The sequence below is a fragment of the Rhinopithecus roxellana genome, chromosome 14 (assembly GCF_007565055.1).
Source record: "Rhinopithecus roxellana isolate Shanxi Qingling chromosome 14, ASM756505v1, whole genome shotgun sequence".
NCBI lineage: Eukaryota > Metazoa > Chordata > Mammalia > Primates > Cercopithecidae > Rhinopithecus > Rhinopithecus roxellana.
This window is the reverse complement of record NC_044562.1, coordinates 33,005,531-33,031,920: the sequence shown is the minus strand read 5'-3', so window position 1 is coordinate 33,031,920 and position 26,390 is coordinate 33,005,531. Positions and strand designations below refer to the sequence as shown.

The 26,390-nt window shown below is 49.1% G+C and overlaps 1 protein-coding gene across 3 annotated transcripts in view; it reads left to right on the top strand.

Moving 5' to 3' along the window:
* The window catches only part of IGFBP2 (insulin like growth factor binding protein 2), a 31,725-nt gene extending 6,896 nt beyond the window's left edge, over positions 1-24,829 (top strand). For 2 of the 3 annotated variants that reach the window (XM_030916178.1, XM_010362314.2), the window contains exons 2-4: positions 20,898-21,127; positions 22,198-22,338; positions 24,334-24,829. In XM_030916178.1, the coding sequence (XP_030772038.1) occupies positions 20,954-21,127; positions 22,198-22,338; positions 24,334-24,498 (480 nt within the window). In that variant the 5' untranslated portion in view covers positions 20,898-20,953 and the 3' untranslated portion in view covers positions 24,499-24,829. Of the gene's footprint in view, positions 1-19,911; positions 20,087-20,897; positions 21,128-22,197; positions 22,339-24,333 lie in introns of those variants that run through there. The other variant, XM_030916177.1, reaches the window with a different exon arrangement.
* Positions 24,830-26,390: the final 1,561 nt, after the last annotated feature.

Below are 26,390 nucleotides of genomic sequence, written 5' to 3'. Positions count from 1 at the left end.
CCTGGCTAATTTTTGTATTTTTAGTAGAGACGGGGTTTCACCATGTTGGCCAAGCTGGTCTCGAACTCCGGACCTCAGGTTTTCCTCTCACCTTGGCCTCCCAAAGTGCTGTGAGTATAGGTGTGAGCCACTGCACCCGGCCTATTTTAATTTTTTAAGGAACTCTGTATCTGGGGAGTACATTTTGTCTCAGCCTTTTTTTTTTTTTTTTTTTTTTTTTTTTTTTTTTTTTTTTTTTTTTTTTTGAGGCGGAGTCTCGCTCTGTCGCCCGGACTGGAGTGCAGTGGCCAGATCTCAGCTCACTGCAAGCTCCGCCTCCCGGGTTTACGCCATTCTCCTGCCTCAGCCTCCGAGTAGCTGGGACTACAGGCGCCCGCCACTCGCCCGGCTAGTTTTTTGTATTTTTAGTAGAGACGGGGTTTCACCATGTTAGCCAGGATGGTCTCGATCTCCTGACCTCGTGATCCGCCCGTCTCGGCCTCCCAAAGTGCTGGGATTACAGGCTTGAGCCACCGCGCCCGGCCTTGTCTCAGCCTTTCTATGTTCCCGACTCCCTCTTCCCTCTCCTGCCTTCTCCATGCTGTCCTCTTGGTCCCTGCAGACCATTCTTTCCTGTCCCACACTTCTCCCTTCCATGCCTTTCCCACTCCAGCTCAGCTACAACACCTGCTTGCTAGGTAGGTGGGCGGGGCTCAAAAATGGTGTGGAAAATATAGTGGTCTCAACCTCAGAGATCCATCCAATCAGAGGGATGTTATGTAGGTGACTGGAGACTATAATGCTTGAAAAAACTGGAATCCTTAAATGAGGAGGGTGGTTGACTGGCCTTTGAGGGAAAGGACTTCTATAGGCCAGGGAATGGGGATTCTCTCCTATAAGGGTTAGCACTAGCGTGGCTTCCGCTGAAACCAAGGCATAGAAGAGCAAGGTGATGCCTTGAATTCATGAGGGGAGTTGGTGACCTGGTTGGCAGATATTCTAGACCCCTCTGCTTCTCCTGTCCCTGGCCAGCATTTCACTGAGATGGCAGGCAGGTGCCAGGAGATTGGTGATGCTCGCATTTGTCTTCACCCTATTATGAACTGGCTTCTGTGCCTACTTTGTCTCCTGTCTTCCACCTCCCTGCGAGGGAGGCCGTTCTACCTCCTTTTCACAGGTGTGGACACTGGGTGACTCAGCGATACCAAAGTGCTGAGAGGCTAACCTGGGTACCTTCCCATTGTACCCCTCTACCTCCATGGCTGGACAAGGAGTTGTGCTGTTGGCAGAGAAAAGCTTTTGACTGTATTGGCCAGCAGTTTTGTTCCTGGACAGCTGCCATGTGCAGGTGATGTATGGGGTACAGTAAATTTCTGTCAGATTTCAATTATGTAGATTCCCTTGACTCCATGGAGAGTCACAAGTCCTGGAGCTTGGGGACCTCACAGTTGTAAGTAGCCAGCATACAGAGGTCAGTCAAGAGGGACAAAAAAGTCACAGGGTGGGCCTCTTGAGAGAAAAGCTGCTGGGTAGCAGATGATGGCACAGGCAGCCTGGCCTTTGCTGTCATATTGACCTGGGTTCCATTGCAGACCCATCTCTTAATACTTCAGTAGTTAGTAAGGCTCTTCCTCCAATGCCATTTCCCTGTTGGTAAAATAGCAATGATTTTACCTCTTTCCCAGGGTGCGTGTTAGGGTGGCTGTGATAATGGCAAGTACCTGGCACATAGTAGGTTCTTGTACATGTTAGCTGCCTTAACAGTCTTGGCAGGCGATGTCTCCTCCTTGACAGTTAGCTAGCCTTTAAAATGAAAGCCAAACTGGAAAGGTCAGGCAGGCCACTCCTTTCTGGAGGTTCAAATCCCAGGTGGTCTACCATGTACTCATAACCCAAGGTAAGAGATTTCTTCTTGCTAAGCCTCAGTTTTCTTATTTGTAAATCAGAAATTGGTAGTACTTCATTGGGTCAACTACGCAGATGTGCGTAAAGCTATAAACTACATATAAAACCTAAGCTCTTGCATTTTGGTGATGAGTCACTTGATTTCTATCTGTTCACCTATGAATGGAAATATCCATACCTCTCCAACCTACTTTCACGGGGCTGTAGCGAGGCCACTTGTGGAAAGGGCAATGAAACTGTGCTTTAAATGCAATATAAATGCAGTTGATAAATACAATAGAAATGCAGTTGAAAAATACAATATAAAATGCAGTTGACAAATACAATAGAAATGCAGTGCATAAATGGTTGGAGGCCATCAGGCTTGCTTTTTTTTTTTTTTGAGACGGAGTCCTGCTCTGTCACCCAGGCTGGAGTGCAGTGGCACAATCTTGGCTCACTGCAAGCTCTGCCTCCCGGGTTCATGCCATTCTCCTGCCTCAGCCTCCCCAGCAGCTGGGACTACAGACGCCCGCCACCACCACACCTGGCTGCTTTTTTTTGTATTTTTAGTAGAGATGGGGTTTCACTGTGTTAGCCAGGATGGTCTTGATCTCCCGACCTCGTGATCCGCCCGCCTCAGCCTCCCAAAGTGCTGGGGTTACAGGCGTGAGCCACCACACCTGGCCAGGCTTGCATTTTTAATTGATTAGTTGGGCAGTGCTCTTTGGATCCCATGTCCTAAGGTCTAGGACTGACTGTTTCTGGTACGGGAGCTTCTCTCTGCAGTGTCTAGAATGGGGGTTGGAGGGACTATGGGGAACAGAGGTGGCCCCAGAGCTTGGACACCTGGGTTCTCATGCTGGCCTTGCTGTTCATAAGCAGGTAACCCAGGACTGAGTTCCTCCTTCACCTGGCCAGCCAACCTGGAAGACCTAGGCTTCTGGCTATCAGTGTCCAGAGAGCTCTGGAGAATCTCTGAGACTAAATCTCCTGGTGGGGGAAGGTCCTCTCTGTATAGATGGCCCTCCAGGGGAAGTCTGCAAGGATCCAGACTTCAGAATAATAGGTTAAGTATTAGCGAATCCAAGTGGTCCTAGCACATTTAGCACATATGGCATGCTCAAGGGTGTGCAACTGTGCAGTCATCAAAGCCAGTGAGGACCCCCGATGCCACCCATTTCCTGCACCAGGAAAATGGACCTTTCACATCTCCGAACCTGGGATGCCAGAATGCACTGAACTTGATCCTGGCAGAGAAACTGGAAGCTCTTTCCAAAAAAGTGATGTTTTCTTGCTACATTATCTCCAGAGTTTACTCCTGAGTTGGGGAGCAGCATCTCATTTTGCAAGCGGCTGATGGATTCTCCATAGAAACGCTGGGTTGGGGGAGTGTCTTCTGAGTACTGGGGTTCTACCTAATGTCTGATTCCATCTGTGGTACCAAAAAGCCCTCTGAATGGCAGCCTGTCTGTGCACAATGATGCCGAAGACTTTCTTTTCCAGCATCTAATGAGGCAAGGCCCCAGGAAAGCAGAGAACCAGATGCTTCAGTCTCTGAGGGTCAGAATACACTTATGGTGAAATCAGGGCTGGGGACAAAGCACAGTACTGCCACTGGGAATCTGGGGTGGATGATCATGTTAGACCAGGGGTGTCCAACCTTTTGGCTTTCCTGGGCCACTTGGAAAAAGAATTATCTTGGGCCACACATAAAATACACTAACACTAACCATAGCTGATGAGCTAAAAAAAATTGCAAAAAAAACTCATAATGTTTTAAGAAAGTTTATGAAATTGTGTTGGGCCACATTCAAAGCTCTCCTGGGCTGCATGTTGGACAAACTTGTCTTAGACTCTTGGAGGGCTTTCATGATGGAGGCAGGAAAGGAAAAGCCCCTTTTACAGATGGGATAGTAGGTCCAGAGAAATGTGTTGGTTTTCAGTTCCAGAGTAATTTCATCTGCTCCCACCCTCCACACTCACAAAGAGCAGGCTGGATGGGATGTCGATTTTTTTTCTTCTGGAGAATGGACCATCTCCCTATGCCTCTCCTCCTCCTTGGCTACTAACCCCTGACTCTTCCCTCCTCCTTCTCTGGCCACTCCTGTTCCTTAACAAAGCCAGGGAAGATCTGGGCTGGCTCAGCCCCTGGGTGTCAGTCAAGACTCAGAGGGAGACTTTGCTCAAAAAGCCAGCTCTCCCGGAAAGAAATACAGAGCGACTGTAGTCAGGAATTTTTCTCTTTCCTTTTTTCTGTGGGCGGGGGGAGGGACACTTGGCAGTCCTTGGGGCCCTTCTGGCTGCCAGCCCCACATCTCTTCCTGGCTGTTGGGAGGCAGGGCAGGAGGGAAGATTGGGGAGAAGGGGGCAGGGGCTGGCTAACCACCAGCTGCTGGGCAGTGGAATTCGCCCATAGGCCCTGGTGGAGTTGGCCTCTAGTGAAGCCTGGGGAGGTTTCTAATTAGTGGAGGACTGTGAAGGTGTGGCAGCCTGTGTTCATTCAAGGAACTGAGCTGTCTGAGCCAGGAAGTCAAAGGGAAGAGGGGGACTGAGCCCCGGAAGTCCTTGATAGGTTGGAGGTAGGGAGGAAGTTGTGCCTACTCAGTGTGTTCCATTCTATTAGAAGTTGAGAAGAGGGGGGTGTTTCAGCTGGAGGGATTCAGGTTGGTCTCTGGGGGTGGAGAGAGTCAGTCATTGGCACTAAACAAAGGGTGCCACCTCAAAGAATAAGTGATATAACAATGATAAACAAAATGACTTTTTTCTAAACATTGTGTTTCTACCAGAAAAGCTCATTTTGGTTTTTTTGTTTGTTTGTTTTATATTGCTCCCCCCCCACTTCCTGCCCCAGCTCTGTTTTAGCCTCGATTCTCTCCACTTAACAAATGAAGAAATCAAGGCTACATTCAGGTTCAACTGCCAAGGCAAGCACAGACCAGATTGTAGTCTGGGTCTCTAGATTCTTCTTCCAGCTCTCCATTTCACCAGACTCACACATGCAGAAAAGCAGTGAATTATATACTGCTTTCTCGAAAAGCTCCTTTTCCCTGGGAGGTAGTAATTAAGGCATATCTTCTCAAAAATGTTCCTTTATGCCACTCTCTAGGAAGTTTCTTTTAGGTCTGTTGTCTTTACTTCTGGATGGAGGTGCCAAGTTGCCTCTGGGTGGTGAACTTATTTTCTAAAATGCCCAGGGCCAAGAAAAAAATGAAAATGGCAATTCCCTTGTGCCCTGTGCCCTGCCCCTGTGACTTCCTGATAATGCTGAGCAGTTGCTATAGCAACAGTGGCAGGAGGTGTGTCAGGCAGGATAAAGGGGGTGGGGTAGGACGGGTTTACTGGATCAAAGAGGCTTTTGCGGTTGGGCAGGGCTGCTGACGTGACTGATAGCCTACTTCTGGGGAAAGATTGGGGTCCCATGGAGATGGGGAGGGGAAGAAATGAAGCCCTGGGGCTAAAAGGTCTTGCCTGAGAGTCTTTCCTTAGGTGATGCCAAGTGACCAGGTGCCATCTGGTTGGTTAACAACCTGGGCTTGGTTTTGGCCACTGGCTACATGACTTTGTGCAGTTGGCCTCCAGTTCTCTAGCTCATTTATCAAGTGTGAGGGGGATAAGAAATTATCAACCTCATGTGCCTGCTTGATAATAACGGTAAACATGCAAGCCACGTAGCACAGAAACTCGGATAATCAAATGAGGTAGTGCAGGTTCTGATTCTTGAAACACAGAATAGGAGAATGGCAGAAACCTGATTTTGGATGTTTTCTGATTGGTCATTTCAAGAATCCTGTTAGCAGGTGTGACTTATTCCCTTGAGTGTGACTTACCTGGACAGCTGCCACTTTGCTTTGGAAAGCCTTCAGTGAGTCCAGAGAGGAGTCAGTATTTGAGTTTTCCAGGGAGCAGTCATGACCATTGCGCCTGTGGTTCTACCAACAGCTTAATGACCAACCATGTCCCATTTATACCCCAGAAGTTAGGACTCCCACTTGAGGCTCTGCTGGTTGTCTCTGGGTTGGTTCACTGCCTCTTAAACCATGAGAGCATAGCCAAGGAAGGTGATTGATGTGATATACTATCAGACAAAATTAGTGAACTTTAGTTGAAGACAGAGAAAAGCATGGTGACCTATTTAAAGACACTTATTTATATTCAAGACACTTCTTGTGCTGGTCTGAGAGTGGCCAGCAATCCTGGACATCTTTGCAGGTTTTAAATTTCTTTTTGCATCCTGTGGGTTCAATTTGTCAGGCCTGGAATATCTGAGAGCAGAGTTATGGGGATGGAGAAGAGGACAGTGAAAGGGGAGGGTGATGGGAAATGTTGGTAGGATTCAGCCTTTGTTACACTATGGGAGTGGGGCTGTGGGACTGCATCATCGAAACTGAGTTGTTTGAATGTGGGTCTTGGGAGAGGCATGTGTCCTTCCCATCCCATCTCATGGTTCTACTTGCTCACTGCCTTTCTTGACTCTTAACTACTCTTGCTGATATGGGCCCTAGATGGTGAGGCAAACACCAAAAGAATGAGAAAAAAACTTAATGTAACAGGGTACTCTTGGGCAAGTGCTAGATGCTCTTTGATAGTGTATTAGCCTGTTTTCACACTGCTGATAAAGACATACCCAAGACTGGGAAATTTACAAAAGAAAGAGGTTTAATAGACTCACAGTTCCATGTGGCTGGGGAGGCTTCACAATCATGGCGGAAGGTGAAAGGCACATCTCACATGGCGGCAGACAAGAGAGCTTGTGCAGGGAAACTCCCCTTTATAAAACCATCAGATCTCATGAGACTTGTTCACTATCACGAGAACAGCATGGGAAAGACCTACCCCCATGATTCAGTTACCTCCCACTGGGTCCCTCCCACAACATGTAGGAATTGTGGGAGCTACAATTCATGATGAGATTTGGGTGGGGACACAGCCAAACCATATCAGATGGTCACCTTTTCTAATGTGTAAACATTAAGTATATGCTATGTGTCAGCTGGGAGACCATATTGATAAAGCAGTTGTCATACCATGTGTAACACATGCTTCTTCATGCTGGAAGGGGACAAGAAAAGCATTTTAGAAAGGTGAATAAAGAAGAAACCAAGTCAGTAGAGATGTATATACATCCTATGCAAATAGGTAGCTGTTTTAGTCTTTTGACCAAGGCTCTTGGGAAGAGCTTGATGTTAAACAATGAAGTCCCTTCATGGTGAATAAAGTTACGAAAGTAGGAGAATCAAGTTGGACAGGCTTCTCCTTCTTCAGTCTTGGAAGAAAAAAGCATGGTGTCTTCCTTCCAAAAATGTAAATTGAGGACACGGAATGTCTTCTCTCCTGTCCTCCATTCACTAAGTATGGAAGGCTGTATGGAGGCTAAGATCAAGTTTATGTCTTCAGGAAGCTTCCATCCTTAGAAGGACTAAGAGAATGCATGGACCTACAGCTTTTTGGCATTGAATTCAGGCTAGAGTGCTGTGAAGACAGTTGGGTCAAATTACCAGAAGACTTTATCCAGCAGTGCTTTTCTTTTTAAAAATTTTAAAAAATTTTTATTTATTTTATTTTGCTTTATTTTATTTATTTATTTTTTTTGAGATGGAGTCTCCCTCTCATGCCCAGGCTGGAGTGCAGTGGTGCGATCTCGGCTTACTGTAAGCTCCGCCTCCCGGGTTCTCATTATTCTCCTGCCTCAGTCTCCCGATTAGCTGGGACTACAGGTGCCTGCCACCATGCCCAGCTAATTTTTTGTATTTTTTAGTAGAGACAGGGTTTCACCATGTTAGCCAGGGTGAGGCTCGTTAGCTTTGGCCTCCCAAAGTGCTGGGATTACAGGCGTGAGCCACCGTGCCAGGCCCTTATTTATTTGTTTTTTTGAGAGAAGGTCTGGCTCTGTCACCCAGGCTGGAATGCAGTTGCACGATCTCAGCTCACTGCAACCTCCACCTCCCAGGCTCAAGCCCATCCTCCCACCTACAGCAGTGCTTTTCATCAATGCAATCTAGTGGCTTTTGGCCACTTGGAGGCCATATTGTTCATCCTTCTTCCTCCTCAAAAGGTTTCTCCTAAGTTATACCAGAGGGAGTCTGTGCAATTTCTTCCCATCTGCAATTTATCACTTGTTTTGTTCTTTCTTATGAAATTCTTGGATGGCTTCTAACTTGGATCTCTCCTGTTTTAGTTTAAGGCTGTTTTCTCTCTCATCCTTGGGGAGACAGAACAGCTCTTTCCCTTCCCTTGGGTTTTCCTGGTCCTTGGACACCTCACCTCCACTACTCAGCACCCTCTGGCCGCACCGGGATGGACTTGTCCCTTGGCTTTCAGTTGTCAGGCCTGAGTCATCTTGATTACTTCATCTTCCCCTTCTTAATTCTGTGACCCTCTTCTGCTATCTTTGGGTCTTCTTTCTGACTCATTTCCAAGTTCTTCATGGCATAGAGAACTGGCCAGGAGCCCAGGGCTAGGTTCCGACTGGTGGACAAGTGACCCTGGTAACACCATTACCCTGGCCAATGAGAGTGGTGGTGATGTCCACCATGTCGCTATTGTTTGGTCCTCTTCCAGTAGGGCTTCAGGGACACTTGAGGTTACTGATAGCTCTGCTTGATGAGGAAGGTGAGGGGTGGTTGGTGTGAGAGGTGACTTTATTCTTTTGAGACAGAGTCTCACTCTGTCACCCAAGCTGGAGTCAGTGGTGCGATCTCGGCTCACTGCAACCTTCGCCTCCTGGGTTCAAGTGATTCCGAGTAGCTGGGATTACAGGCGTGCGCCACCACGCCTGTCTAATTTTTGTATTTTTAGTAGAGACAGGGTTTCACCATATTGGCCAGGCTGGTCTTGAACTCCTGACCTCGTGATCCACCTGCCTTGGCCTCCCAAAGTGCTGGGATTACAGGCATGAGCCACTGTGCCCGGCCCTAAGAGGTGACTTTTTTAAAAGAAGATTTAAAAAATGCAGAAAAGTACAAAGAACAATGTAATAACACAAGTCTACCACCCAGAACTGGGAGTGGTTGATATTTAGCCCACTAGCCTGCAGTACTTAATGTTGATCTTTCTTAGCTAAGCACATTTGCATATGTATGATGGATGACTAATATGCCTATGTTTCCATATATTGCATCTATATGCATATATGTGATAGAAGACCAATATTGTCCAATATTGTGAAAAAAATTGAAAATGTACATGGAGGTTTTCTTTTCCCTCTTTTTTTTTTATTTTTTATTTTTATTATACTTTAAGTTCTAGGGTACATGTGCATAACGTGCAGGTTTGTTACATATGTATACTTGTGCCATGTTGGTGTGCTGCACCCATCAACTCGTCAGCACCCATCAATTCATCATTTATGTCAGGTATAACTCCCAATGCAATCCCTCCCCCCTCCCCCCTCCCCATGATAGGCCCCAGTGTGTGATGTTCCCCTTCCCGAGTCCAAGTGATCTCATTGTTCAGTTCCCACCTATGAGTGAGAACATGCGGTGTTTGGTTTTCTGTTCTTGTGACAGTTTGCTAAGAATGATGGTTTCCAGCTGCATCCATGTCCCTACAAAGGACGCAAACTCATCCTTTTTTATGGCTGCATAGTATTCCATGGTGTATATGTGCCACATTTTCTTAATCCAGTCTGTCACAGATGGACATTTGGGTTGATTCCAAGTCTTTGCTATTGTGAATAGTGCTGCAATAAACATACGTGTGCATGTGTCTTTATAGCAGCATGATTTATAATCCTTTGGGTATATACCCAGTAGTGGGATGGCTGGGTCATATGGTACATCTAGTTCTAGATCCTTGAGGAATCGCCATACTGTTTTCCATAATGGTTGAACTAGTTTACAATCCCACCAACAGTGTAAAAGTGTTCCTATTTCTCCACATCCTCTCCAGCACCTGTTGTTTCCTGACTTTTTAATGATTGCCATTCTAACTGGTGTGAGATCGTATCTCATTGTGGTTTTGATTCTTTTCCCTCTTAATATTAGATGTCTGAGATCTAATGTTGACATCCATAGGTCAGAGATATTCTTTTTAACTGCCATATATTGTTCCTTTGTATTACCCTACTGATTTTATTTATCCATTCAGCCATTGAAAGACTTTTGGATCTGGTTGCTAATAGTGTTTTTACAACTACAAATAATGCTGTAATGACCATTTTTGTACATGTGTCCCTGTGCACATGTAGAGAGAAGTAGAATTGCTGGGTCAGGCACATTCTTCCCATTCCCACAGTCCCTGGTTCAAGTTTGAATCAAAGCACAGTCTACTCACTTGGGCCTCAGCAGCTAGGTCACCTTGCCAGGTTCCTGGATGGCTTTAGTTGAACCCGAGGAGAGATGTCTGGGACCCGTGGAAAGGCGTGAAAACTGATAGTGCTGTTTGCCATCTTGATATCAATTTCTCTGGCTCTTCAAGGACAGCGTGGCTTACAGGGCCCCAGAGGACCTTGGCTGAATTTGAGCATGTTTTTGTTTTCTCTAACTGTCTGCCTCAGCCCTGACCCTCCCCAGGTCTTTGCAATTCCAGGAATGACCCTGATGTTTATAAAGGAGCCCTTTGGAGAGTGCACATGCAGGGAGGCTCTGGAGAGGCTGTGCTGTTTCTGCTCACTCAGGGGGAGCCCGAGATGAGATGGCAGCATGAGCGCATGCTCTAGAAACCTCCATGACGCCTGGCCAGGAGAGGCCCCTCTGCATGTATCCAAGCAAGCATATGTGTATGTTTACAAACCCGTGAGTGGATGAGCTCACAAGGCTGTGTCTCTGCAAAGCATGTACCTGAGACCACCTCTCTTGAAAAGAAGAGGCATTGTTCTCTCCTCACCAAGAAGTTTTTCAGGAAACCCAGACAGAACAGAGAGAATCACAAAGGCATGGGGGCCTGGCAATGCCAGAGCTTGAGAGGAGAGGTATCACTCAACATACAGATTCCTTAGTCCTTGCCTCTTTCTGGGGCTGGGGTCCAGGGCTCTTATTTTTAGCAAGGTCGTCAGATGATTTCTGATGAAGAGCTGTGTTTGGGAACCTCTGACCTGGTCTAATTCCCTGAATTTACACACGAGTACGCTGACACCTGCCCAAGTTCAACACCCTGCTTAGCATCACTCAGAATCCTAGGGGTGGTGGCCAAGTCAAGATGGAACCTCAGTCCTTCCTCCCACACTAGGACTGCTTGGCCAAGACTTCAAACCCAAAAGCTGGTGCCCCAAAGGAAATCCAAAAAGAGTTTGCAGAGTGGTTTGATGTGGAGGGGATTCATCAGCCCAGTGGGGCCTCTCTGCCCTCCCTTGGTGCTGCATCATCTCCTGTAGGTGTTCTGTCTCCGTGGAAGGGCAGTGGCCAGTGCCTCTTAGGCTTGCCACTCAACACAGAGGTCACTGAGCTCTTCAGCACTCAGCTGGGTGATTGGCCTGTAGTAGCTCCAAGTGGAGGGAGATGATTCTCAGAAGAGAAAGGCCAGTTCTTGCACTCATTTAGTCTTCTAACCTAGGGGACTTGTGGATCTGAAACATCTGAAAAGGCTGTTTGCAGTCATTTACTACCACAAAGGAAACTGGGAGAGGAGGGACCACCTGTTGTTGGAAAACCATGCTCAGGAGTGACTGGTGTGTTGCTGAAGGATGGAAGGATGTCAGGTGTTGCATGGCTGGCTCCCTTGCAGGAAGGAAGGGCTCAGGGGGTAAGAAGGAATAGGAAGGGAGTTTACAGTGAATGAAAGTGGGTATCCTCAGGAGATAGAAGGATCAATCAGGAGGATGTCATTAACCAAGCTGGAATGTGTCCTGGGTGCCAGCTTGTACCATGACAGACATCTGTGCACACTATTCAGAATTCCAGTGTGAGAGGCCACTGCTCCCTCTGACCTTTAAAAAAAAAGTCAGGGGAAGACACATGAACAGTGTTACTCACCCACAAAGTCTCAGGACCTCAGGTTAAACTTTAGCTAAAAAAGTAACAAATAGAACCCCCATTTTACTCTTCCTTTTTCCTAACTTCTGCCTCCCTCTCTACCTCTAGCATGGCCTGAATTACTCATCCCAGCCGGTTGGTGGGCTGTGCTATAGAACATAGTGGCCACATGATAGATGGAGTTTGATGACCACCATTAGCCATCCAAAGAGGACTGGCTTTGAATTCTCTCCAACAAAAGCTGTTTCCTGTATGTGCTGGTGTGTTTATGAGCCCTGTCTCAACTGAGCGTGCTTGGTGATAATGAGCCACTGCCTGGCCTCCTTCCCTTTATCCCTTCCCCTAAATTCTGTAAACAAAATTAAAGTAATTTAGGCAAATTCATTCTTGCTTAAGGACTTCCATCAAATGGCAGAGAGCTTTGATATTTAGCAATATATAGAATTTATGCAATCAAAACCAAGCTTTAGAAGAATTATGCAAATAGATCATATTGCAGAACTCTCTCGTAACTCATTTTTTCCATGCATTTGGCCATTCTGCGGATCAGACATCACCTAGCCTTCTAGCCTTCTGCTCACATGGCCGATATACCTTTTATTTACCCATTCAAGAAATTGATTGTCCACACATTTCTTTTTTTTTTTTTTTCTTGAGACAGGGTCTTGCTTTGTCGCTCAGGCTGGAGTGCAGTAGTGCAATCTTGGCTCACTGCAAGAAGTAAACTCCGCTTCCTGGGTTCAAGTGATTCTTCTGCCTCAGCCTCTCAAGTAGCTGGGACCTCAGGCATGCGCCACCACACCCAGCTAATTTTTGTATTTTTGGCAGAGACAGGTTTTTGCTGTGTTGGCCAGGCTGGTCTTGAACTCCTGGCCTCAAATGACCTGCCCACCTCAGCCTCCCAAAGTGCTGGGATTATAGGCATGAGCCACCATGCCCGGCCACCACAGATTTTTTTCTAAAGCTTGGTTTTGCCCAAAATGAGAGTTTGAGGGGTAAAAATATCATGTCCTATTTAATAGCAGCCATCATTTTAGCAGAATTGTTAATATCATTTTTCAGACTTGAAAAATTAGAGCTCAGAGAGGTTAAAGGTTCTGACTCGTGAGTGAATCTCAAGGGGCAGCACTGGCATCAGGGTTCTTGATTGCTGGTGTTCACTGCTCATTCCAGTTTGTTAATGAATCGTCCACTGCTGTGGATCTTAGTGGAGTCGTCTAGAGAGCAGGGGGAGGAGGATGGTGGTTAGTATTTATTCTATTGCCCAACATATGTCACGGCTAAGTGCCTTTTGGGAGAAATTAACGAAGACGGAGCCATATGAGTTTTCTGCCCAGCTAGGGTGGAACCAGGAAGCTGCAGCCAGCCTTCATTCCCCTGGCCCATTACTCAGAATTAACTCTTGAAAGGCCTGGAATGCTATTACCTGTTGCAAGAGGTGAACACCACTGGAGGAATGATAGGTTCAGGGTTGGCTTAGATCATCTCTGTGGTACTCCTCTTCCCCAACCTTGCTCTTAGATTTCAAGATAATCATGAGATAGGAGGAGAAAGTCATTCTTCAGAATAAAGAAAAGAAGAAAGAAGGGAGACACATTGAACTGTTAGGAAGATGTGATTGTTCTAGGTAGGGAAAAGCTCTCATTTCCTCACCAGGTCTGGATAAGGACTGAGGCCACACACTCTGAGCAGGAGGGACCAGGGAGATACTTTTAGATTCTTGGGGCTTAGTTTCCCAAGCAGGCTTTTTCAGGTCTCTCTTAGATCAGGAATCACCAATTTCCAAATACAGCACTGAGGTCAGAACGTTGTGCTAGGAGAAAATAAGATTTTATGGCAGTCAGTTTCTATCGAACAGGAGTTGGATGAGTAAGATCATTGATGCAACAAACAGGATTACATTGGAAAAATCGGCTATGCCAAAATTAAGTCTGAAAACCTGGGTATGAATGCATGGAAGTGAACAACAAAGGCTCTTTCTCTTGGGCTGTCAGCTTCCAGCTGCTCTCCTTGGCTAAATTAGTAAGGGTGGGCCAAAAGACAATGTAGGGACCCCATGATAATTGTGAAGCACTGCTGATACGGCAGAGAGGTTGTGTTTGCTCCTGTGAATTCAGATGGTTAGTCCATCTGGGCTTAGGTTTGCCATCTGTAAAATGGGACAATGGTCCATTTCTTTTCATCCCATCTGCCTTCCTCATCTCCAGCTCTCCTCTAGGGGTCTTAGGTAGAAAGGTGTGGCAGTCTACCCAAGGCAGGGGTGGGAGTTCTCCCGTGCCCTTCAAGCCTCCAACTAATGGCTCTGGGGTTGTCTATCATCTCCCTGACTTCTCTTTGGAAAAGCTTAACCTACTGTATGTGGAATCCCTTGCTTCTGTGTTGACCCGTTTCCCCAGATGCTATGTAGGGGAGAAGAGCTAATGCTTACTAATCTACAGGGAAAGTCTCTTCAGGGGCCTTGTAGGTTTCTGTCAACCATTTCTAAGCCCGTGAACCTTTTCCATTGATGTCATTTGGGTTGCTAAGAACCATTTCTTATAGTGACCTTTGCACCATAGCCCATGGAGTTGCATACATAAGTGGTTGCTTAATAAATATTATTCTGAACTCAACTCTCTTAGGCAGAAAAAAAATACAACTTGGTATTTTTGTTCTGAGGGCAAATTCCATCTCTAGCTGGAGTTCAACATCTGGAATGTTTTCCTGTGGATTGTTCCTGCAGCCTATAAAAGGATATATGGGAAGAACTTGGTAACGTGTGATGATGCCCTTGTCTGACTAGGGGGGTGGGGTGCTATGTGGGTACTTCCCTGGTAGGCAGGAAATGGAAGTGGCTAAGAGCTAACCCCGTGCGCGCCTAACTGTGCGCCAGGCCCTCACTGTAGATGCAGGCAGCATCTCTTTGGATCCTCCCAATGGCCTATAGGAGGCGCATCCTGTTTGTCCTCTTTTTACAGATGAACAATGGAAGCACAGAGAGCTTAAGGAGCTTGTCTGGTGCTGCACAGCTCAGTAGTAAAAACTTGAATTCCAACTCAGGCAGTTAGATTTTGGAGTTTGAATCTCTTTGGCTAGGAACAGTAACAAGGAATGAAGACTTTTCTCAGCCTACAATGCTTTCTGATCTCTGCCCAGTCAAGTCTTTCATTTCCCTTCCCTGGACTTCTACTTCAAGATGTGGAGTTCAGATCTGGCCACTGAATTTGAGTCCAGAAGCCTTTTCCGGAGAAAGAAACAGATGCTGACGCATGGTCTTGTTAAACCATCTTTAAAAGACCTTGCATAAGCAAACCAGGCCTGTGGATTTCTTCATCTTATTGGCATGTTCATTGGCACTGCTGAGATCAATAAAGAAATGGAATGAAACATACCCTTGAATCTAGGTGGCCTCTGGGAGGGTGTACAAACTTGACCTTCACCTCAGAGAGGTTGGGACATCTCAGGACAGGAAATCAACTTTGTCCTCCTGGGGGAACACTGCCAAGTTGACCCCCTGCCTCCTGGGACCTGGAGCCAGGTTTGCATATGACATCTGTGGGTTATTTTTCGTTTTTGAGACAGGGTCTCACTCTGTCACCCAGGCTGGAGTGCAGTGTCATGATCATGGCTCACTGTAGCCTCTAACTCCTGGGCTTAAGTGATTTCCCACCTCAGCCTCTCAGGTAGCTGGGACCACAGGTGGCACCACCATGCCTGGCTATTTTTTATTTTTAGCAGAGACAAGGTGATATAGTTAGGCTTTGTGTCCCCACCCAAATGTCATCTTGAATTGTAATCCCTGTAATCCCCACGTGTCAAAGGAGAGATCAGGTGGAGGTAACGGAGTCATGGGGGGCGGGTCCCCCATGTTGTTCTCATGATAGTGAGTGAGTTCTCATGAGATCTGATGGTTTTATAAGGGGCTCTTCCCCCCTTCGCTTGGCACTTCTTCCTGCCACCTTGTGAAGAAGGTGCCTTGCTTCTCCTTCGCCTTCTACCATGATTGTAAGTTTCCTGAGGCCTCCCCAGCCATGCTGAACTGTGAGTCAATTAAAGATATTTCCTTTATAAATTACCCAGACTTGGGCAGTTCCTTATAGCAGTGTGAAAATGGACTAATACAGTCAGGCGTGGTGGCTCATCCCTGTAATCTCAGCGCTTTGGGAGACCGAGGTGGGCCTCCTGTGGCAAGGAGTTCGAGACCAGCCTGGCCAACATGGTGAAATCCCGTCTCTAGTAAAAATACAGAAATTAGCCAGGCATGGTGATGCATGCCTGTAGTTCCAGCTACTTGAGAAGCTGAGGCAGGAGAATTGCTCAAACCCGGGAGGCAGAGGTTGCAGTGAGCCGAGATCATGCCACTGCACTCCAGCCTGGGCGACAGAGCAAGACTCTGTCTCAAAAAACAAAAAACCAACAAAAAACCACATTTTATAACTTGTTTAATAAGTGCAAATATATTCATATTATATATTAAGACTTTTTAATCTAAAAGTAATTTTTTTTCTGATGTTAATAGAAATAAAAATATGTCCTAGACACTGTGCCTCCAGAGCCTAATGGACAAGTTGGCCCTGCCTGGCGCCTTCAGGCCCCAATGCACATTTATCTGTGTGTGCCCCTCTCCTTTTTCAAATGTGTTTTCAGAGATTGCAGAGGGCCTTCTTCTGAGGATTAATGTTGGGTTGACCTCTGGGATGCAGCCAAGGGATGCTTCTTTGGCCACTGTCTGTGGTACAAGAGGGCTTAGTGAAGAGGGGGAGCTGCAGGCTGAAAGTCCTCTGGGAGGCCCAGGGAAGACCCTGTGCCCTGTCCCCAAGAAACTGTGGGCTAGTGTGGCTGCAGACGGAAGGGTAGCGGAGGGGTCTTAGCTGTGGATGCGGAATATAGTGGAGCTAGTCTTGCTTTTTATGGGGCCTGGAGCCATTTCAGCAATTGGCTATCAACTTCCAGATGTTGGGCTAAAAGTCCTGACTCCAGAACAGTGATTCTCACCCTGGGCGATTTTGCCTCTCTGGGGCCATTTGGCGATGAATGAATACATATTTTTTGTTGTTCCAGCCTGGGGAGGGTGCTGCTGGTTTCTGGTGGGTAGAGGCCAGGAATGCTGCACAACATCTGGAGTAAACAGGTTAGCCCCCTGCAGCAAAGAATTATCTGGCCCACTATTAGTAGTGCTGAGGTGGAGACCCCGATCCCAGAGGATGTTCCAGGCATCGAGTTTGGGTGAGCAGAGCCTTCTCAGAAGCTCCTGGATAGAGCTACACATGAGCTACCTTTCCCTTCTCCAACCAAACAACATGTCATTCATTATAGCCATAATAGAGTCTGGCTGCTTTCACCCAAGCCACTTCCCAAAAGGGTAGAGCCAGGTGAGCCTCTGAGCGTCACAGACTTCATGTCCCAGAGTGGAGAGTTCCAGAAATGGTGGCAGGGTGCAGTACCAGCAGACTCCCAGAGCCCCTGTCTTCTCTAATACCCTCTGAGCAGAATGCGGTATCCAGGTCTCCAGAAATCCTTCCTGCCGCTGTGGGCACAAAGCTGGGTAGGGTGCAGTAAGCAGGGTGACGCCAAGGGTGATCTCAGCTACCAAGGGCTCGGGTGACAGTGAACTGGAAGTTCCCACTTCATTTTGTCTTTCTCATTTTGATCCTGAGTAGCTGGGATGGAGGCAAAGGGCTCTTCTCTATGTTCAGATGCAGGTGTTGAGAGTGGGGAGACTTTCTAGCTACTTTACTCTCCTCCTGTGTTTTTGGTGCCTAAAGAGGGGAGGGGCAGGGAGCCTGCGATGGTCCCACTCAGGTCTGGGGACAGAACCCTGTCTGGGAAGGGCAGCAGAACAGAGGCAGGGAGGCTGGGGATGAGTGCGTGCGCTGCGCGGGCGTCTGTGTGCTGCGTTAGAGGTTAGTGTTGAGATGGAAAGTTGACTGAACCTGACCTCTTCTGTTTGTTGTCCAAGTTTGTCTGATCTCAGACCTTTCCCGGCCTTTCTCTTTCACCCTTTTGTTCCTGACCTCTGGGGTCCATCTGAAGAGGGAAAGGGGACTCTTCTCCATGGTTGCTCCCCCAAACACCACCCGTCTAGGAGGGTGTGGACCTGCTGGCACTGAAGAAATCTGTGCTGCACGATGGGGTGACTCAGTGTCCCTATTCTTGGGAACCTGGCAGGCAGCTGAGCAGGGGGACTCACTCAGCCTGCTTTTCTGGGCCCCTGGGTGTCTGCTGCTATCCATGTGGAGGAGCACAGAGGGCAGGGCAGGATGGATGAGGAAAGCTGTGGGCTGGTGCCTGGGTCTGATTAGACATGGTGGGGCAGGACTCCAACCTAGCCTGGAGGTGCACGCTAAAACGACCCTTTCCTGCTGGTGGTGCTGGGCTGCCGGGCTGCTGGAACAATTTAATCTGTGCTGGCTTCATTTATGGTACAACCCAGGCTCCCCAGAGCCCCGGTGGGAATAGCCATTCTAAATAAAAGAATTTTCCAGGTTTCAGAGGTTTTTTATACATTTAAATGTTTCGATTTTTTTTTCTGACGTTCAACAATTTTGGATAAAAGCCTTTTAAAATGATGAATAGGTAGACTTTTAATTCCCTCCCCCTTTTGGTGTCCCAAGATCATCGTCATCAACATAATTCTTGTTTTGGGCTATAAGACATGGAAATCCCCAGGGGTCATTGAGGGGTGTGGCATTCATTGTTTGCCACGCACAAAATGTACCGGAGCTTGTGTGTTTTGTTTTCTTAATGTTCTCTTTCCTCTCTGCCATTTGATCCTTCTTGCCACCGTCCACATGCATTCCTTCTTTGTCCCTTCAATTTTGTTGACTTTCTTCCGCAGCAGCCTTGGAAAACGGACATCCAGAAGTCAGGCTTCCTGGAGCAGCACTGTTGTGGACTGTCAAGGCTCTTCACAGGATGATTCTCCCCTCGTCTTGAGTGGAGAATGCCAACATTTAAACATGCCCAGCCACGGACACGGCTATGAGGATGTTCAGAGCTTACTTTCCTTGGTTTCCCTGTTCTCAGTTGGGTCCCGTGCTGCTGAAGTAGTAGATAACTGGGGCATTCGTCATCACCATCAGCGTAATAGCCACCAGCAGCATGCATATAAAATTTCTGTGTTCCAAGTCGTTATTTATTTATTTATTTATTTATTTTTGAGCAGTGTCTTGCTCTATTGCCCAGGCTGGAGTACAATGGTGCGATCCCATCTCACTGCAACCTCCACCTCCTGGATTCAAGCGATTATCCTGCCTCACACTTCCGAGTAGCTGGGATTACAGATGTGTGCCACCATGCCCGGCTAATTGTTTTGTATTTTTAGCAGAGGTGGGGTTTCACCATGTTGACCAGGCTGGTCTTGAACTCCTGACCTCAAGTGATCCACCTGCCTCAGCCTCCCAAAGTGCTGGGATTACAGGTGTGAACCACCGCATCTGGCCTAAATCGTCTTTTAACTGTTTTTCTTTCGTCATAACTCTAAACAGCTCTGTGAAAAAAGAATTGTTATTATCCAGCATCCTACAGTTAAGAAAGTAGAGGCACAGAGAGGGTCTGTGCAGGGGAGAACATGTGCAGCTGATATAGAAAATGGCAGAGCTGGGAACCTAACTACACCCCTTTAACCAGTGCTGCTACCCTGGGGACGGCGTGCTGGCTTCTAAAGGATGCTGCTGCATTGCAAGTGAAGACTGATTAGTTATCAGGCTCGGAGGGAGGGGAAGGGACGGGGCAAACCTCCATCAAATGTTCCATATGCCGGGGCCTGTGCTGGACACGCCTTGACAGCAGGTGCTGCTGGAGTGCCAGCACCCGGTGCCGTCCCTGGCATGGAAGAGGCGCCCCCTCCTTTAGTTGGTGAGTGAGCTAATACCCTCGTATAGAATAGGAGTTATTCATTTGTGTTCTTAGGGCTGTAAGTTTTTGAAGATGCATTAATGGGGAAGAGAAAATGTGCAAGATTGGTTGAAAAACACCCCTCTGCACCCACCCAGATCGTGTTGGGACCTGCAGGAGAGCAGCTGTGGGTGGGATGGTCTGGGGCTGTTTGCTGTGTTCCAAGGGGCTGGGGCTGGGGCTGGGGCTGGGGCTGAGCAGTCCCTGCCCTTCTGGAGCTTGCTGGGGCTTGTCACCCGGTTACAGCTCTGCTGTGCGATTCAGATCCCCTCTGCCTCCCTTGGCTGGACGTGCCTCAGCCAGAGTGAGACCGTGGCAGGCTGGAGCTGCTTTCAAGGCCTCCTTCACCTGGGCTGTGCACACAAAAGGTTGAAGAAAGTCTAAGGGGACTTAATGGATGCTTCTTGGACAGACATCACGAAGCTTCATGCCCCGCAGTAAGCTGAAGCTATGAAGTGGAAGGAGTCATAGTCCCTGTTCCTGGTGCTCTCAGTATAATGGGGTTGGGGTGGGCTGCATAGACAGACTTGGGAACAAGGGAACATCAGTGGGGCAGAGCTGTAGCTGCTTCGGAGCAGCACTATGGGACCTCAGGCGGGGCCAGGTGGGCAAATGCAAAGTACCAGCAGGGAGGGTGCTGGGACCAGGTTCTGGGTGGCGACATGGCCTTCCACCTTCTCACTTCTTTGCCATACATGCTGCAGCCCGGTGATGTCTGTGGCACAAGTTTAAAAAAAAACTCAACTAATTGGTGCTCTTCCAGACCAAAAATGAAGAACTTTAAACTGGGGGTTATGGTAGAATCTGGGGGGGGTCCCGAAAAGGACTTAAACCCATTCCATGGTCAGGGCCTTTCGAATACATTCGTCCCTCTGTGCGCCTCTGTTCTGCCCCAGCCTTGTAAGAGGGTCCCTGTCATTCTTCTAGAGCCAGACAGCCTGAGTTCAAATCCTGAATCCATCACTTTTCAGATTTGTGATCTTGGTCAAGTAACAGACCTCTGTGAGCCTCAAATTCTCCGTCTCTGAAAGTTGGGGAGGCTGCTGGTAGTACCCACCTAAGAGTTAGGGTGAAGCTGAAATTGATCATCCGTGTAAATTGCTCAGCATGGGCCCTGACAGGCTATCAGCACTCATTAGCCGTGCGTTATCTCTACCCTCATCATCGTTACAGTCCAGGTGGCTCCCGGAGGGCACGTCTCTCTGGGAAACTGGACCTGGAGCTCTTCTTCCCTTCCTGTCTCGGCAGACAATGGCGATGACCACTCGGAAGGAGGCCTGGTGGAGAACCATGTGGACAGCACCATGAACATGTTGGGCGGGGGAGGCAGTGCAGGCCGGAAGCCCCTCAAGTCGGGTATGAAGGAGCTGGCTGTGTTCCGGGAGAAGGTCACTGAGCAGCACCGGCAGATGGGCAAGGGTGGCAAACATCACCTCGGCCTGGAGGAGCCCAAGAAGCTGCGACCGCCCCCTGCGAGGGTCAGTGAGGGTCAGGCCTGGTGGGAGGGGTGGGAGGACAAGGAAAGTGGGGTCTCAGCTGGAGGAGGGCATCCCGATAGGACCCTCGTCTGGTGTGACCTGTAGGCAAAGCACTTTTCTTTCCACAAACATAGCTGTGGAACATAGTGACCTTTGGGGCAGTCAGGATCTCTGGCTGTGAAATAGACTGGACGTGTGGTTTCTTGATGTTCTTTCCTTTTAAAACCTCCACATTTCTGTATGGTTTTGGAACACAGACAAAGAAAATGAATGCCAGAGATGAAGACAGAGTCCCTGAAACTTGCTTACTCTTTTTTTTTCCCCCTGAAATGGGGTCTCACTCTCTTGCCCAGGCTGGAGTATAGTGGTGCCATCACGCCTCACTGCTGCCTCCAACTCCTGAGCTCAAGTGATCCTCCTTCCTCAGCCTCCTGAGCAGCTGGGACTATAGGCGTGTACCACCACACCTGGCCAATTTTGTAATTTTTTTGTGGGAATGGGAGTCTCACTATGTTGTCCAGGCTGGTCTCAAACTCCTGGACTCAAGCAATCCTCCCACCTCAGCCTCCCAAAGTGCTGGGATTACAGGTGCCTGCCACTGCACCTGGCCTGAAACTTAGTCACTCTCGTTGCCATATGCTTCTCTCACTGAGCTACCTCCTCTCTTCTTTCCTTCCCAGCTCTGCCATCTTGGGTCCTGGCCCTGGTTGGTTTTATGGAAAGAAATGGAGCTGGGGCATGGGGTGGGGGCATAGAGACTCTGGAGACAGCCACTTGGATCGATATTTGGAGGTAGAGCCCATTCTGACACATGAAAGCCACGGTCACAGAACAAGGAGAGGAGTGAACATTCCCATCCATACAACTTTCTTTAGGGGCTAGGGTTGGGCACCCAGCATGGCAGGGAGATTCCTGGGTAGGCTGTCAGAATCCCTGTGCCCCCTGCTGGCTGTGCGACCATGGGAAAGTCCCCTCCCCATGCAGCACCTTCTCCCTGAGCTTGCGCCTGGCGCGTGCTTCGTGGGCCTGCTGTCCTCACTCTGGGCGTCCCCTGCTGTCTGTGCGCGCAGACTCCCTGCCAACAGGAACTGGACCAGGTCCTGGAGCGGATTTCCACCATGCGCCTTCCGGATGAGCGGGGCCCTCTGGAGCACCTCTACTCCCTGCACATCCCCAACTGTGACAAGCATGGCCTGTACAACCTCAAACAGGTAAGTGTGGGGCCAGTCTGTGCCAGGGCGTCTCCTCCTCAGCCCTGGGCCCCAGATGTGCCTTGTTTCTGCCCCACTCGCCTATAATCCTCTGAGGTCTGAGCTGAGTGAGAGACTCAGATTCCTGTCACCATGGGAATTGGAGTGCCAGCTGCCAGGCCAGGGAGGGTGTGGCTTTTCTCCCTGCCTGCGATGGGTCAGTTGCTGGCTCCACTCGCCCAACCACCCACCGGCCTCACTTGGATTCTGGGTTAGGAGGAGGCTCTTGGAGAAGGGAAGTGGCTTAAACCAAGCATCTTAGCTTTGATCGGACATTGGCATCACCTGGAGCTCTTCCTGGGCCCGCCCCCAAATTGCCATGTGGTAGGTCAGGTTTGCAGCTCTAACAAGCCTCAGGTGAGGCTGATAATCTGAGAGCCACACTCTCACCATCATTGATTTCAACCATTGGCCGAGTTGCCTTCATGGTTTCGAAATATCTCAGGGAATGAAGAGTCAGGGATGGAGAAATGCTGTTGGAAAGATTTTGAAAAGCCAGCTAGAACAACATTGTAAATACATTGGAGAAAATGAAGTTTAAGTAAACTACTCAGGAGCCCTTCTTCCTCCTCTTTCCACCTTCTGTTCATACACATTTTAATAGTCAAGTGTGCATATGCAATATTTTCCCTGTAACATACTTTTCTTTTTCTTTTTTTTGAGATGGAGTCTTGCTCTTGTCTCCCAGGCTGGAGTGCAGTGGTGCGATCTCAGCTCACTGCAACCTCCGCCTGCCATGTTCAAGCAATTCTCCTGCCTCAGCCTCCTGAGTAGCTGGGATTACAGGTGCCCGCCACCACACCTGGCTAATTTTTGTAGTTTTAGTAGAAATGGGGTTTACCATGTTGATCAGGCTGGTCTTGAACTCCTAACCTCGGGTGATCTGCCCACCTCGACCTCCCAAAGTGCTAGGATTACAGTCATGAGTTGCCACACCTGGCTGGGCATTGGGACTTAATAAAGCTGCCCTGGTGGTTCTAATGGCAGTCTGGGCTGACCTATAGTGTGGATGTGTGGGGCCAGAAGGTGGGAACAGGGCTCTGCTGATGGCCCAGGGGTCTCACCTGTCCACCCTCCTCACTATCCCGGGGTCTCACCTCTCCACCCTCTTCACCATCCCGGCACCTTGACCCTCTAAATATTCGTTAGTATTAAAAGCTGTTTGTATACATGCCCTCTAAATGTAAGCCAGCTAACTCCATTTGGAGCTCAGAAGAAAAAAATCTTGATCACTTCTCATGGAAAACAGGCTGTCTGCTGCGTCTTTGGGTAACTAATGTGATTTGCAGGAGTAGTTAGCTTATGCGTCAAACACAGACCTTGGAGTGGGAATGCCTGGGGAATACCTGGCTTCCATCTCAGCTATGCTTCTTACCAGCTGTGTGACCCTGGGCACGTTGCTTAGCCCATCTGTGCTTCAGTTTTATCATCTGTAAACCAGGGATAATAATGGCATCTAATTCACAAAGTGGTTGTGAGGATTAAGTGACTGTATTTGTTAGAAACTGAATGAGCGGTGTGTCTTTGCTCACACAGTACCTGGCACACACTGATTTTGATCGCAACATGAGGGTTTTCACCTTACAGTGTGACTAAGCTTCAGCAGGCTGGGTTCCCTCCACTGGATAGGACCTCCCTTGAGACTGGGGACTGAGTCTTTTCGTCTTCGGGTGTCCTGAATGGCCTTGCTAATCAGAGGGGTCCCTGGGCGGGCAGCATCAGCGTCACGTTGGAGCTCGCTAGCCATGCAGAATTTCCAGCCCTCCAGGGACCTCCTGAATGGGAATCTGCATTTCATCAAGGTTCCCTGGCGCTTATTTGAGGTTGCGAAGCTCCACCTGGCAGCGCAGCGTGTGGGTAGCTGCAAGGGGTGGCTGCTCAGTGGATGCCGGGTTGCGGGAGGGAAGGAAAATTGCTGGCTGCGGGCTCCTCCACGCTCTTCTCCTCTCTCCCCAGTGCAAGATGTCTCTGAACGGGCAGCGTGGGGAGTGCTGGTGTGTGAACCCCAACACCGGGAAGCTGATCCAGGGAGCCCCCACCATCCGGGGGGACCCTGAGTGTCATCTCTTCTACAATGAGCAGCAGGAGGCCCGCGGGGTGCACACCCAGCGGATGCAGTAGATCGCAGCCAGCCGGTGCCTGGCGCCCCCGCCCCCACCCCTCTCCAAACACCGGCAGAAAACGGAGAGTGCTTGGGTGGTGGGTGCTGGAGGATTTTCCAGTTCTGACACACGTATTTATATTTGGAATGAGACCAGCACCGAGCTCGGCACCTCCCTGGCCTCTCTCTTCCCAGCTGCAGATGCCACACCTGCTCCTTCTTGCTTTCCCCGGGGAAGGAAGGGGGTTGTGGTGGGGGAGCTGGGGTACAGGTTTGGGGAGGGGGAAGAGAAATTTTTATTTTTGAACCCCTGTGTCCCTTTTGCATAAGATTAAAGGAAGGAAAAGTAAAGTGTGTGTCTTTTGCTTGAGTCTTTGGGGTCTTCTATGGAGAGATGCGGAGCCTGGCCTAGGTTGGCCTACCTACCAGCGTCCAGCTTTGCCCCTGGCTCCTAGGAAAATGGGAAAGGCCCCGTCTCCGTTTCTCATTCATGAAATGGCAATAAGAAAGAATGGGAACCTCATGAATCCAGATCAAACCCTCCAGTGCAGCCCTAGGACTCTCAGGTGAGGCTTCTGCCCCCATGCAGCCCCTGCCTGGCACTTTACAGGGGCAGCATGAGTCATGGGGTGGGGGTCAGGGGAGACGTGGAGCGTGGGTCCAGCTTCCTCCCTCCCACATTCAGATAACATTGCAGTGGGAGACAAGGAACAGGAAATGTTGGAATTGGGGTTGTCTGGCCCCTGAAATAAAGGAAGCTCCCTCCTGCCCAGGGTGAGATATTTCTGTTCAGCCCCCAAAGAAAGGGAGTTGGGCTGTGGTTAACTGGCTTATTCATAAAGACGACACCACTGAGAATTCAGGCGACCAAATGATTTGGTCTCCAGACCAGCAAATATCAATTGAAACAAAGTGCTGTGATTTGTCAAGGTGTGCAGGCTGAGGGACTGTGGAAGGAGACACAGAATGTGGCCTGTTTCCTTAGCAGAGTTCCACATCAGAGCTCACCTACCTCTGCCACTCTGTTCTGGCCTCTCAACTCCAGTGAATTCCAGGGGGCTTATGCACCCCCACCCCTGCCTTTGCAATGGGCCAAGGGGGGAGAAAGCTCAGCATTCGAGGCCCACAGTCCCTGCCCCCTAACCTTCCTCAGCACGTGGCCCAGGGCCTGGCCTCTCCTGTCACTCCCCTCTCTTGTGGCTGGAGTCTGATCCCTTCCCACAGAGGAGGGGCTCCCCAGGGACCTGGCCCAATCCATTACCTTCCAGACCTTCCATCTGGTGAGTGTGGAGAGGCGGAGGGATGGCGGGCCCTTTACCAGGTGTGACATAAGTGTAGCTGGAATGCAAGACAGCTTTCGGAAGTGGCACAAGATGAGCTTTCTTGGAGTGCGGGAAAACCAGATCCCCAAGAATAGATGGAGTCCTGCCAGGAGGGTGTGTTCTAGGCTGCACCGGGCCAAGGCCAGCACTTGGCCACTGCCCCAAAAGTATTCATTCAGCGGATCCTTGTGCATCCATGAAACAGGCACTATTGTTAGTTACACTTTACAGATGAGGAAAGGGTCCCCAGAAGTGCCCAAACTCTCCTGCCCTGGGTCTGGGGACCCCTAACTCCAGCGCGTGGCACCCACCCACCCCTGAATTATACGAGCAGGCGGGATGCTTGGAGAGGGCCTAGAGGGCTCTGGGCACTGGATGGACCTGGGGCCTGAAGCTCAGCAGTCCCTGCGTGGGGTCTGACTGGCTTTCATTCAGCGCATGCGTGCTGCTGCTGGCCCTTCCCCCGGTCCTCTCAGTTGCTGCAAAGAGCAGTCAGCACCGCGGCTGCTGTCCCCGGGTGGAGCTGCTATCCCTGGGTGGAGCAGCCCGTGCCTGCTCTCCTGGGAAGCCTGGTGTTTCTCAATCTTGGT